The 14,270-nt window shown below is 43.1% G+C and overlaps 1 protein-coding gene across 3 annotated transcripts in view; it reads right to left on the bottom strand.

Annotated features, from left to right (window-relative positions):
• The window catches only part of Dync2h1 (dynein cytoplasmic 2 heavy chain 1), a 277,230-nt gene that overhangs the window by 10,741 nt on the left and 252,219 nt on the right, over positions 1-14,270 (bottom strand). For all 3 annotated transcript variants that reach the window (XM_045144805.1, XM_004661895.3, XM_004661894.3), the window contains one exon: positions 420-536. In XM_045144805.1, coding sequence (XP_045000740.1) covers positions 420-536 — 117 coding nt within the window. The remainder of the gene's footprint in view (positions 1-419; positions 537-14,270) is intronic.

The following is a 14,270-nucleotide window of genomic DNA, read 5'->3' on the forward strand; positions in this document are numbered from 1 at the left end:
ATCTGCCTACCAGGAGCATAAAATTCTGGGGAGAAGTAAAGGCCCAGACAGAAATTAATACCCAATATGGTCACTTTCTGTGTGTCTCATTGTGGGAAGATTCCTAACCTCAGTATAGGTACCTGTTTACTCATTTAAGAATGGGAAAAAACATATGCCTTCCACAGCTGGTAGTCAAGGGCTCTTATTAAGGATGTTTTTCTTATTTAGCAACTAAAGTGAAATGGTTAAGATGCCACATAAATGCCATATATATCTTAAAGGAATGAAATAATATATTTTGACTATACATTTGTTCAAGTGAAGATAAGATTAGAATGCAAACAAGAAATACACATAAACATATATGTATACATAAGCATAAGTTCTAAGAGTGAAATGATGAAGATAAAAATTGTGCATATTACAAGTTCTTTTACCTGTGGAATCCAGCCCATGAAACAAGGGAGGACTGATGACACACTGGGAGAGTCATGCTGATTTTCTGAAAGCCTGTTTCCATCAAAACTGCAGCCTTCCAGTAACAAACCACTGACCTGCCATGGAGATATGGGAGTTGTTAAAATACATCTTACTTCCAAAATGTCAGGCATAACTAGGTTGTATCTTACTATCAAAAGCAATGCTTTCTACTGTGGCCCTCTATTCCAAATATGTTCATAGACTATGGCCTTTTAGTTGAAGAATAAGGGAGATGAACCTGTGCTCATTATGAGTTTTCTTTAGCCTGAATTCCCATTTTTACCTAACACTTTACTTTAGGACTAACTCACAGTTGACAAAAGTTATATAACCATGAGTTTCTTGGCACTAAGTTAATATAAATATAATATCAATAGGAAAGAAGGAGGAAAGCATAATTTGACAACAAGCAAATGTTCCCTGCTTACATTCCAATGTCATCTTTATTTAATTATATTCTTTTGGGGACAAGGTCTCATGTATTTCAGGTTAGACTTGACCTTGCTATATTGTCAGAGGTGACCTTGAACTTCTGAACTTCCTGCCTCCACCTCCTAAGTGCTGGGATTTTAGGTGTATGCACTACACTTTGTTTATGTGATTCAGTATAATGGAACTAAGATCTAGCGTAGATGTCCTGCATAGTACACTATAACTTTGGCATAAACTGAAGATATTTGGAAAATTAAAATATTGTTATTTTGGCAATATCTCTTTCACAATTCGTGGTGCTTATTTAATTAGGGTAGGTGGAAAGTGGGGACACCTCTAAGGCAACAGCTATGGAGTCTGTGTCTTGCATCCTTCAACAGCTTACTTTCATAGTCACATCTTTTTCTCATAGCTTGTGCATGGCATAAGACAGAAACATTTTTATAGTACATCTTGTTTTAACACACTGTAGATGGTCACAGACTTACGATGCTTCAGCTTACACATTTTAAACTTTATAACAGTATAAAAGTGACATGATTTCAGTGGAAACCTCACATTGAATTTTGATTGTTTCTCAGTGTAGATATGTGGTAGGATACTCCTGCAAGGCTGGAGTCTTCCTATATTCTACTTCAGCAGCAGAGAGCTGAGATATCTGGTTGGCTATACAACCACAAGGATAGCTCAGATGCTATGGTGAATGGGCTATGTGTCTAAGATATGATGTTCAATAGGTTAGGCATATTAATTGCATCTTTTTTCAGAATATTTTAAATTTAATTAGCGTACACTCATTTTATAAAATGACAGGTTTCATTTATTATATTTTCAAACATGTGTATCATGCACATTGCTCATATTCACTTCCTGTTAACTTCTTGTCCTTCTGCTCTACTTCCAAGGTTTTTTATGTGTGTGTATACATTCTCATTGTGAAGCCATAGGACAACCTCTTATATGCCATTCCTCCAGTACCATAAACCTTTCTTCAATGGCCTGGAGCTCATCAAATAGGCTAAAGTGGCTGGTCAGCAAGTCCCTATCTTTGTACCACCCCAGCACTTCCTTCATCCATAGTCTGATGTATATATTTTCCTATATATGAGAGAAAAATCAGTATTTTTCCAAGTCTAGTTTTGTTTAACATGATCATCTCCAGTTTTTCTACTTGGGGTCAGGTTTATTGTGATATAACTCCATGGCAAGTTGAGCACTGGTAAATGAAAGAACATGTTTTAAAGTCAAAGGAACACTTCAAATTGGAGGGGTTAAGATCATTTTACCCTATATTTATACTTAAGAAATGGTTTACGTACTTGTAAGCACTAGACTAAAAAAAGAAATAATTATAGTAAATCTGCTACTACATGGAAAAGAGAAATACCTTTATTAGTAAAAGATCAATAAAAAATATAATTATTTGTTAGCTATGATAGTGTTTCTACTGTATCACTGATGTGAAATACTAGAAACATTAAGAGTTTCTGGAATATTTTGGCATTAAAAATATAAATTAGAGAGTCTGGATAATCTTAGCACTAGAAATAGCTCCATACCAGATAATTTTCCTAAGTCCTCTTCTAGGAATTTCATCATTCCTAGAAATTTCAACCTTCAATAGTATGTATAGGAACACGGCAAGAAGGGCTGGAGAGATTGCCCAGTGGTTAAGGCACTTGCCTACAAAGCCTAACAATAAGAGTTTGATTCTCCAGTACCCATGTAAAGACAGATGCACAGTGGCCCTGATTCTGGAGTTTGTTTGCAGTGGCTAGAGGTCCTGGTGTACCATTCTCTTTCTCTCTCCCCTTATCTTTCTCTCTCTTTCTCTCTCTCTCTGTATGAAATGTGACAGGTGTAACACACTGATAATGCTATATTTCTCTTCTATCTTTCTCTGCATACAAATTATATATATATGTATATATATGTATGTGTATATATATGTGTGTGTATATATATGTGTGTGTATATATGTATATATATATGTGTGTATATATATCTATATATACATATATACATATACATACATACATATATATATATGAATGATAAGTATACCACACTGATAATGCTACATTTCATCACTATTCTTTTCTAATGTGGGGTATTGGAGAAGGTGTGTGTTATCACTATCCTCTTCTAACATGGGGTGTCTGGAAAGGCATGTGGAATGAAATGTTCCCCAGCACCTTATATCAGCAATTGGTGCTAGTAATCATGTAGCTTCCTAATAAAAACCAAGGACATGGGCTGGAGAGATGGCTTAGCGGTTAAGCGCTTGCCTGTGAAGCCTAAGGACCCTGGTTCAAGGCTCGGTTCCCCAGGTCCCACGTTAGCCAGATGCACAAGGGGGCGCACGCATCTGGAGTTCGTTTGCAGAGGCTGGAAGCCCTGGCGCGCCCATTCTCTCTCTCTCTCCCTCTACCTGTCTTTCTCTCTGTGTCTGTCGCTCTCAAATAAATAAATTTTTAAAAAAATTTAAAAAAAAAACCAAGGACACATTCAGGAAACTGATACCAACTACTAAATGCCCTACATTTTTTTTATTAATTAGTTTTGTGCTCAGTGAACACAGTCAAGTTGGTGCCATTGTTAGCCTCTTCCATGTCCTAACTTTTTGGCTTTAGTCTTGAGTATTTTAAGTTTGATCTTTCTACTACAATCAAGTTAGTGTTTTTTTTAAATTATTTTTCAACTGGCATCCAAAAAAAATATGTATCCATCAGAGTAAAGAGAAGGAATTATCTAGCCAGTTAGGAGAGAGGGTCCAAAGTGGGACCTTGCCTCTCTATTCCAGCAGAACCAGAGTTCAGCTCTGATACAGGCTATTCAATCAGCCCTCTCATCCCCTACTCCAGAGCCAGTCCCTAGCCCACCAGACCAATCAGCTCTCTCTCAGACTCACCTGAGCCTGTGGATAAAGCCTACCACAATACGTTTATACACAGATGCTTACCAGGTGGACAAGGCCTCTTGTTGGCTTTTCACCTCTCCTGAAATTCTAGTTCCTTGCTCTGATTAGAACTCCTCCTCTCTGCCGTACTGGGCTGATATGGGAGGGGAACCTGACCCCTACTCCTATATGGGCTCTCTATCCCCTCCTGTCTTCCACATAGCAGAAGTTCTCGGTAATTTTCTTTCTCTCTGAATTTATTTAATTTAATTAGAAGCACAAGCCTTTTTAGAAAAATCCCATTTTTATTTTTTACTTATTGTTTTTTAAAATTTTCCCAACTTTTATTAATATTTTCCATAATTATAAAAAATATCCCATGGTAATACCACCCCCCACACTTTCCCCTTTGAAATTCCATTCTTCATCATATTACCTCCCCATCTCAATCATTCTACTTACATATATACAATACCAACCTATTAAGTACCCTCCTCCCTTCCTTTCTCTTCCCTTTATGTCTCCTTTTTAACTTACTGGCCTCTGCTACTAAGTATTTTCCTTCTCACGCAGAAGCGCAATCATCTGTAGCTGGGATCTACATATGAGGAGAACATGTGGCGCTTGGCTTTCTGGGCCTGGGTTACCTCACTTAGTATAATCCTTTCCAGATCCATCCATTTTTCTGCAAATTTCATAAGAAAAATCCCTTTTTAAGGTTCTTTCCCCAGTCTATTTATTCAACTCCCACGTGGGCTCTTGGACTGTGCAGATGTATCCATTCCCCCCTTACTCAGCTGGGGACTTTCCTTCATTTCCCTGGCTTACCTGAATAAATGTAATAGATTTTAATAGTTTATAAACCATCCTCACTATGTTTATTCCAATTTTTTGTTAAAAACTATATGAGCTTAGAGTTTGGAGTTTAAGAACTTTTCCTGAGACCTAGAACCACATTACAGTATCATCTGACAGTTTTACTACAGAATACACTGCATGATGTTTAAATTAGTTTAAATATCATCTCATTTGCAATTTTTATGGTAAAAACTTTAAAAATCCTTTATTATTACAAATGGCATTCACTATATTTATCCTATAATTTTTTTAGTATTCTTTTATCAGGAAAGGATGTGAATTTGTCTAATACCATTTCTGTATATAATGAAATCCATAGGATTTTGTCTTCTGTTAATGTGTAGCATCTCACAGCTTTGCATGTTAAGCCACCCTTGCATTCCCAGGATGAACCCATCAAATATGGTGAGTATTCTTTTTAATATGCTGTTGGATTCAGTTTGAGGAACTTTATATCTTTCTTTGTTCAGCGAGAGTAGTTGCATGTCACCTTCCCTGTGTCCTGGTCCAGTTTGGGGAGCAGGGTAATAATGTAGAACACATTCAGAAGAACTCCTTTCTCTACTTTGGGGTACCTCAGGGAGTATTGTTATTTGTCTTTTGACATTTATGGTAGAATTTAGAAGTCATACCATCTGGTTTTGTGCTTTTCTGGATGGGGAACTTTTAATTGCTGATTAATTTTCTATTTCTTTATGATATAACTGATTCTTGGTAAGGTAGGTGTGACAAGTTTTTCAAAAACAAATCTCTTCATATTTTGTGCTTCAAAATTCTGTAACAACTATTTTCCTTAGGGTAATGTCATTTGGGCACTGTCCAATTCTAAGCTGCCCCCAGCACTACTTATTTTGGGTAGACCTGGAATGCATGTTCTCTCACCTCTGCTCCTGTATATTAACACCTTCCCCTTGGATACTTATGTTTTTTTAACTTAACAAATATTTCTCACATAAACCATTACTTAATCTGTAGATCTCACCTTCCTTCCTTGAGGATAGTTTTTGACTTTTACAAATTAATGTATGTTCACATATTATACTGTCTCATTATCACAGTTGATAGCTAATTATAATTATCCATTTAATGTAATAATTTTTAATATATCTATTTTTCAACATAGGTCTTACCCAACAGACAGAAAGTTTTATAAATGTCTTTTTAATCATTTGCAAGTATCTTTGGTGTCTGTCTCATAGTCTATTTAAAAATGTGTTTATTGAATGGATAATGAAGAAATAAATTGAATAATATTTATTGTATTTATCATAAAAAGTGGTATAATTATTTTAACTCTACCAAATGAATAACGACAAACTCAGAGCATCTTTACGGCATAGTTTATATTTTATGACATAAGACACACTTGAAGCTGCTAAATGTCAATAAATGGGATGAATAATTATATAAATTTTCTCTTTATAATAACTCATTTACCCCAGTACTTGACCTTATACACTTTACAGTGAACTTAAAAATCTAAGTTTTGAGACTTCCGGTCAAGATGGCGACTGCCTAGCTGCACTACAAACAACAAGGGAAAAAAAAGGTAAGTATTCAAGGGAAATTAGGAACTTTTTGAAGAGGGAGGGCACAGATCGGGGTAAAAGAGGGAAGCACACACCCCCACGACCCACGCCCCGCCACCCCGCCTGCCCCGAATCCCAGCATTGGGCACGGCACCTCAGCGGCCCGGTGCCCCGTGCGCACCAAGCCTCACGCGCCGTGGCGGCCCGCGCGCGCCCCACAACCCCTGTGCCCCACGCCCGCGCACCCCCCCCGCCGCCCCAAAGCGCCCCGCCCCCCAGCGCACCCCACGCTCCCTATCCACACGCAGAGGCGCAGCCCAAGCGAACCAAAGCTTCCCACACCCCGGGCGCGCAGGCCTGCCCCGCACCCCCACGCCTCCCCCCACCCCCCGAGCGCCCCAACCCCCGCACACCCCACCCCCGCGCGCCCCACGCTCCCTATCCACACTCGGCAGGCGCGCCCCAAGCGCCCCACGCCCCGGGCGCCCAGGCGTGCCCCGCACCCGTGCTCCCCCGTGCGCCCGGAGACCCCTGCGCCCCACCCCAACGCGCCTCGAGCCCCCACCTCGCGCCCCGCCCCCGCCTCCCCCCACACGCACAACGATCCCTACCCACACGCAGCAGGCGCGCTCCAAGCGCCCCTCAGCGTCCCGCGCCCGGGCGCCCAGGTGTGCCCCGCACCCCCCCCCCCCCGCGTGCCCCGAGACCGCGGCGCCCCACCCCCGTGCTCCTCGAGCCCCCCCCATGCGCCCCACCCCCGCCGCGCGTCCAGAGTGCCCCATGGTGTCCTGCAGCTTCCCGCGCTCCATCTTACCTCAGCGTGCTCCACAACCCCTGCAAGACCCGCGACCCCCTCCCCCGCACGACCCGCACCCCCTCCCCGCGAGTCCAGAGCAACCCGCGACATCCCGCAGTGTCCTGTGCCCCCCCCCCCCGTGCCCACCCGAGCGCCCCACACTCCTAGCCGTCCACCCTCCCCACGCGCTCTGCGCCCCCACCCCCACCGCCCCGGAGCATCCGCGCCCTAAGCCCCGTGCGCCCTGAAGCGCTCCCTGTCCTCCCCTCTGCCCCGCCCCAGTGCCTCCCGCCCCCCAACCCGCACGCGCCTCGTCCCCCCGTCGCACGCGGCCCGGGCGCCCCTGCGTGCCCCGTGCCCCCTGTGCCCCACCCCCACGCGTCCTGCGCCCCGGAGTGCCTCATCGTACCCCGCCCCCCCTCCACGCCCCATGCCCCACGTGCGACCCCCTCAACCCCCCCCGCAAGCCCCGCCCCCCCTGCGCGACCAGAGCACCCTGCGGTGTCCCTTGGCATCCCACACCCCGGTGTGCCCCGCGCCGCCTCCCCCCACGCGCACCCTGCACCCCCCCGTGCACACCGCGCACCCTCCTCGTGCCCTGTGCCCCTACCCCCCGTGCCTCCCGCAAGCTCCTCCGCGCCCCCCTGCACACCCCGTGACCCCCCGCGCGCCCCGGGTGCCCTGCATCCCGCCTCACCCCGCACACCCCCCCTGCATGCACACCCCCCCGCACCAACAGCGTGCCCCTTGCCCCCTAACTGATCAGAGCGCCCACGCCCCCCGCCCCTCCAGGGCACCCCACCCCGCGCCCCTTGAGCCCTGCCACCTCCCGCACACCCCACCCTGATTGCCTGGTGCCCCGGCGCACCCCGACACCCCCCGCCGCGTGCCCTACTCGCTCCATACACACCATTGCACCCCGCGCCCCCATCCGCCCACCCGCCCACGCACCCTCTGCACATCCCGCATGGCTGTGCTCTGATCAGGCACCCACCAGTCACGCCTGCCAGCCTGCTGCACTGAAGCTGAGACCTCCTACCTCACCCTTGTTCTCTGATCCTGCGAGTAGACCAGCCACGTGGTGCTCGGTTCGCAGGCCTGTGGGGGCCACCCCTGCCGTGAATAGGTGGCTGCCAGATCCCCTGCTGCTGTGCTCACATCACTTGCCGCCAGTCAGCTTCTGCTGTGTCCTGATTCCGTACCCACATCATCTGCCTCTGCACTACAATTGCATGTGCAGCGGGCCCACTCCACAGCAAGAGCCACATAAGTCCGCACTGAGTCACCAGCGCCAGCGCAGCTGCCATCCCCTACCTGTACATCGCCACCCATCCTCCACTCCCTTGAGGCGGAAGAGCACAGACTGTTTACAGACCCCAGTGTACCCAGCCAGAATCTAGGCACCTTCAGGACTTGTTACCTCAGTCCCCTTTCAAGCTCAAAGGCAGGCAGCTTAGGTGCATTACAGGGTGAGAATTCAGGCAACTTTGGTGCCCCTGTCAGGCTATAGGTAGGCGGCTTTAGCAAGACTGAGCAAAAACCCAGGCTGCTTACAACTAACCCAGGCTGCCTTGGATTCGCATTAAGCTAGATCCCAGGCTGCTCCACCCACCTACCTGCTCATACACTGACATGGGTAGACCACAGCGCAAAAGAAATAACACAAAAAATAAAATGGAAGAAAATCCAGACAGATCACCCAGTCCAACAAGGATCACAACTAACCAAAACATAGAAGAGTGTTTAGGATCAGAACATCAAGTGGAAGCAATGAACAATGCAACCCTGACCAAACTACTGCTAGAACTGACAGGAAAGCTACAAAGGTTAGATAATCGTATGGATGCTACCATCACTAAGCTAGAGCAATATGATAAGACACTGGAAGGAATTCAAAGAGAGCTAAGAGAGTTGAGGGAGAGTGAAAAAAAAGAGGACCTTAAAAATCAGCTGGCCACACTAAATAAAAACATAAAGAAATGCAAGGATGATTTCCAAGAATCAGCAAGAAAATCGGAAAATGAGACAAAAAGGGAGCTGGACAAAGCGATGGAAGTGATACATAGGAAAGTAGTAGAAAATGCAAACTTAATTGAACAAGTCCAAAACTCACTAGAGGCTCTCAAGAATAGAGTCAGCGAAGTGGAAGATAGAAATTCTGATCTGGAAGACAGGATGGAAGAAACAGTTCGAGAGTCCAAAAATTTCAGTAAGTTCAAAAGTTCCTGTGAACAGAACGTGAGAGAATTGTGGGATACACTTAAACGTCCTAATATCAGAATCATTGGAATACCAGAAGGAGAAGAATTTCAGACCAAAGGCATGGAGAACTTATTTAACACAATAATTGAAGAAAACTTCCCCCATCTCTTAAAAGGAAGGCCCATCAAGATTCAAGAAGCAAACAGAACTCCTAACCTACTAGACCAAAGGAGAAACTCCCCAAGGCATATTATCATTAAGACTCTAAACACTGACACCAAGGAAAAAATCCTAAAAGCAGCTAGGGAAAAACAGCACACCACTTTCAAAGGAAACCCCATCAGAATTACTTCAGACTCTCAATGGAAACCCTGAAAGCTAGAAGGGCCTGGAATGAAACTCTCCAAACTCTAAGAAACTATGGCTTTCAACCCAAACTACTCTACCCGGCAAAAGTCTCCCTTATAATAGATGGTGAAAGGAAAACTTTCCATGACAAAACTCAGCTTTACAATTATATGAACACAAAACCAAACCTACAGAAAGTACTCCAGGAAATTCTCCACAGAGAAGAAACAAATAACCAAACACAAATGCCTATAAGAAGAAGATCACAGCAACCAAACCCAGAGTAGACAGAAAAAAAAAAAAATTAAATTCCATGAAAATGCCAACACATCTCTACCACCACAACATGACAGGGATCAAATCAAATCTCACAGTCATCACCCTAAACATTAATGGCCTTAATTCACCCATCAAGAGACACAGGCTAACAGGGTGGATCAAAAAATTAGACCCCTCAGTCTGCTGCCTTCAAGAAACCCACCTTACCACTAAAGACAGAAACCTCCTCAGGGTGAAAGGGTGGAAAACAATATTCCAAGCAAATGGGAATAAGAAACAAGCAGGTGTAGCTATATTAATATCAGATAAAGTTGACGTCAAACCAAAAACAATCAAAAAAGACAAAGAAGGCTACTTCCTACTTGTAAAGGGAACAATCCATCAAGAGGATATTACAATCATAAATCTGTATGCACCACACACAGGGGCACCGCAGTTCATAAAACAAAACCTACTTGACAATAAAACAGAAATAACCACCAACACCATCATAGCTGGGGACTTTAACACACCATTATCAGTAATAGACAGATCATCCAAACAGAAGCTCAACAGGGAAGTAAGAGAGCTCAACAAAACCATAGAGCACTTAGACCTAACAGACATCTACAGAACTTTCCATCCCAAATCCACAGACTACACATTCTTCTCAGCAGCCCATGGAACATTCTCTAAAATAGACCATATACTGAGTCACAAAGATAGCCTCCACATATTTAGGAAAATCGACATAATTCCCTGCATGATATCAGATCATAATGCTATAGTCCTAGAAATCAACAACAAAAAAACCAACAAGAGCCCCAACGGCAACTGGAAACTGAATAGCACACTCTTAAACAATAAATGGATAGTGGATGAAATAAAAAATGAAATTGCAAAATTCCTGGAATTGAATGACAATGAGAACACATCATACCAAAACTTGTGGGACACAATGAAGGCAGTCCTCAGGGGAAAATTCATAGCACTCAATACCTTCATAAAAAAGACAGAAAGATCCCAAATCAATAGCCTAACCATCCACCTAAAGGCATTGGAAAAACAAGAAAAATCCAACCCAAAGAGCTCCAGAAGGAAAGAAATTATTAAAATCAGAGCAGAAATTAATGAATTGGAAACCAAGGAAACAATTAAGGCAATTGACAAAACAAAGAGCTGGTTCTTCGAAAAAATAAACAAGATTGACAAACCTCTGGCCAATTTGATCAAGCAAAAAAAAGAGAGACTCCAAATTAACAAAATTCAAAATGAAAAAGGAGAGATCACAACAGACATCAGTGAAATCGGCAGAATCATCAGGACTTATTTCAAAAACCTCTACTCCACAAAACTGGAAAATGTGGAGGAGATGGATAAATTCCTGGATGCATATCATCTACCAAAGCTAAACTCAGAGCAGATCAACCACCTCAATGAACCCATCACGCTCAGGGAGATTGAAAAAGTAATAAAAAACCTCCCAAAAAAGAAGAGTCCAGGACCAGATGGATTCCCAGCCGAATTTTATCAAACCTTCATGGAAGAACTCAAACCAATCTTCCTAAAACCGTGCCACACAATTGAAGAACAGGGAAAACTACCCAACTCCTTCTATGAAGGTAGTATCACCCTAATCCAAAAACCAGGCAGAGATGCCACAAGAAAAGAAAACTATCGGCCTATTTCCCTAATGAACATAGACACAAAGATCCTCAACAAAATACTCGCAAACCGAATCCAACAACACATCAAAAGCATTATCCACCTTGACCAAGTGGGATTTATCCCAGGAACACAAGGGTGGTTCAACATACGAAAATCTGTCAATGTAATACAACACATAAACAAGCTTAAACATAAAAATCACATGATCATTTCAATAGATGCAGAAAAGGCCTTCGACAAGATACAACATCACTTCATGATCAAAACATTGGAGAGAATCGGCATGGCCAGTTCACATCTTAATATAATAAAGGCAATATACAAAGCTCCAAAGGCCCAAATAATACTCAATGGAGAGAGACTGGAGGAATTCCCATTGAGATCAGGAACAAGACAGGGATGTCCTCTCTCACCTCTGCTTTTCAATATAGTTCTGGAAGTCCTAGCCCAAGCAATAAGGCAGGAGAAGGAAATAAAAGGGATACAATTTGGAAAGGAAGAAGTTAAGTTAGCGCTATTCGCTGATGACATGATTGTATATGTAAGAGACCCGAGAGACTCCATCCCAAAACTCCTGAAGGTGATTAACTCCTATAGCAAAGTAGCAGGATACAAAATCAATGCACAAAAATCGGAAGCATTTCTGTATGCAAATGACAAAGACACAGAAAAAGAAATAAAGGACATAGTCCCATTTTCAATATCAACAAAAAAAATAAAATACCTTGGAATAACGTTTACCAAGGAAGTAAAAGATCTATACGACGAAAATATAAAAACTCTCAAAAAAGAAATTGAGGAGGACTTGAAACGATGGAAAGACCTCCCATGCTCCTGGATAGGCAGAATTAACATTGTGAAGATGACAATCCTACCAAAGGCAATATATAGATTTAACGCAATTCCAATTAAAATCCCTACAGTGTTCTTCACAGACATAGAAAAAATGATCTCAAATTTCATATGGAAAGGCAGAAGGCCTCGCATATACAAACATATCCTCAGCAAAAGAAATACCTCTGGTGGCATCACCATACCCGATAAAAAGTTATACTACAAAGCCATAGTAATAAAAACAGCATGGTACTGGCATAAAAACAGGAGTATAGACCAATGGAATAGACTTGAGGACCCGGATTTTGGGCCAAGCAACTATAGCTACTTGATATTCGACAAAGGCCCAAACAATATAGACTGCAAAAAAGATAGCATCTTCAACAAATGGTGCTGGACAAACTGGATAACCACATGCAGGAAACTAAAACTTGATCCACACATTTCACCATGCACAACACTCAAATCCAAATGGATCAAAGACCTCAACATAAGACCAGAAACTCGAAAACTACTGGAAGAAAATTTAGGAAGTACCTTCCATGATATAGGAATGGAAAAAGACTTCCTGAATAAAACCCCAGTGGCTCAAGTTCTTAAACAGTCACTCAACCATTGGGATCATATGAAGCTGAAGAGTTTCTTCACAGACAAGCATATAATAAGCAAAGCCAATAGAATACCCACAGAATGGGAGAAAATATTTGCAGGTTATCCAACTGATAGAGGCCTTATCTCTAGAATTTACAAAGAACTCAAAAGTCTAAACAATAAGAAGACAAATACCCCACTCACAAAATGGGGCACAGAGTTAAACAGGCAATTCACAGAGGAAGAGATACAAATGGCAAACACACACCTAAGAAAATGTTCATCATCCCTAATCATCAGAGAAATGCAAATTAAAACAACGATGAGATTCCACCTTACCCCAATAAGGATGGCCAACATCAAAAGGTCAAATGAAAATAAATGCTGGCGAGGATGTGGAGAAGCAGGGACACTCATTCACTGTTGGTGGGAATGCAGGATGGTACAACCACTTTGGAAAGCAATATGGAGACTCCTGAAAAAGCTCACTATAGAAATACCAACAGACCCAGTTATACCATTGCTGGGCATGTACCCTAAAACCTTCAAACCAAAAGTCAGAGAGATTTGCTCAACCATGTTTGTAGCAGCTCAATTCGTAATAGCTAAAAGCTGGAATCAACCCAGATGTCCATCATTAGAAGAATGGATAACAAAGATGTGGGATATCTACACAATGGAATTCTATACAGCAGTAAGAAAAAACGACATAAAGAAATTTGAGGAAAAATGGTTGAACCTGGAACAGATCATTCTCAGCGAACTTACCCAATCACAGAAAAAAAAATCGACACATAGTCTCACTCATCTGCAACACCTAACCTGAATCTGCCCAAGATGCCTTACATACCCACCAAGCACCTCATGGACTAGACAATAAGGTGGATGGGAGGGCGGGGAGGGAATCATAGGGTGGAAAACAGTAACCCGGACCCAAACGGCAATGGTACCATAAAATTCTACTTCCTAAAAGACAGGCCAAATGGCTGAACCTTCACTAGACCTCTCTCTCTCCTCTCTAACTCTTGTATATTAGTTATCTTTTTCCTCAATTTCTTAGTGGACACTGACCTGTAACCCCCACTTCCAGCTTGGGCCTACCATCCACAATGAGCTTTTGATCAGAGAAACCTACAAGGTTTCCCAAAACAATGACAGACTTCTGTCAGAGTACTTGATGACCCACCAAAGGCCAGTGATAAGACCCTATTGCTGAAGACTCCATACACAGCTGACGCGTAAAATGGAATGACATGGCTGGAAGCCAGGAGAGAGTCAGTCCCCAGACAGTCAGCGTGTCTAGTGCCAGAAGGCGCTACATAGGCGACTGGGGGAAATGACCAAGATCTGTCCAAGCAATACATTGTTTAACCTAATTAGCAACAAATAACCG

The sequence above is a fragment of the Jaculus jaculus genome, chromosome 3, assembly GCF_020740685.1.
Source record: "Jaculus jaculus isolate mJacJac1 chromosome 3, mJacJac1.mat.Y.cur, whole genome shotgun sequence".
In the NCBI taxonomy this organism is placed as follows: domain Eukaryota; kingdom Metazoa; phylum Chordata; class Mammalia; order Rodentia; family Dipodidae; genus Jaculus; species Jaculus jaculus.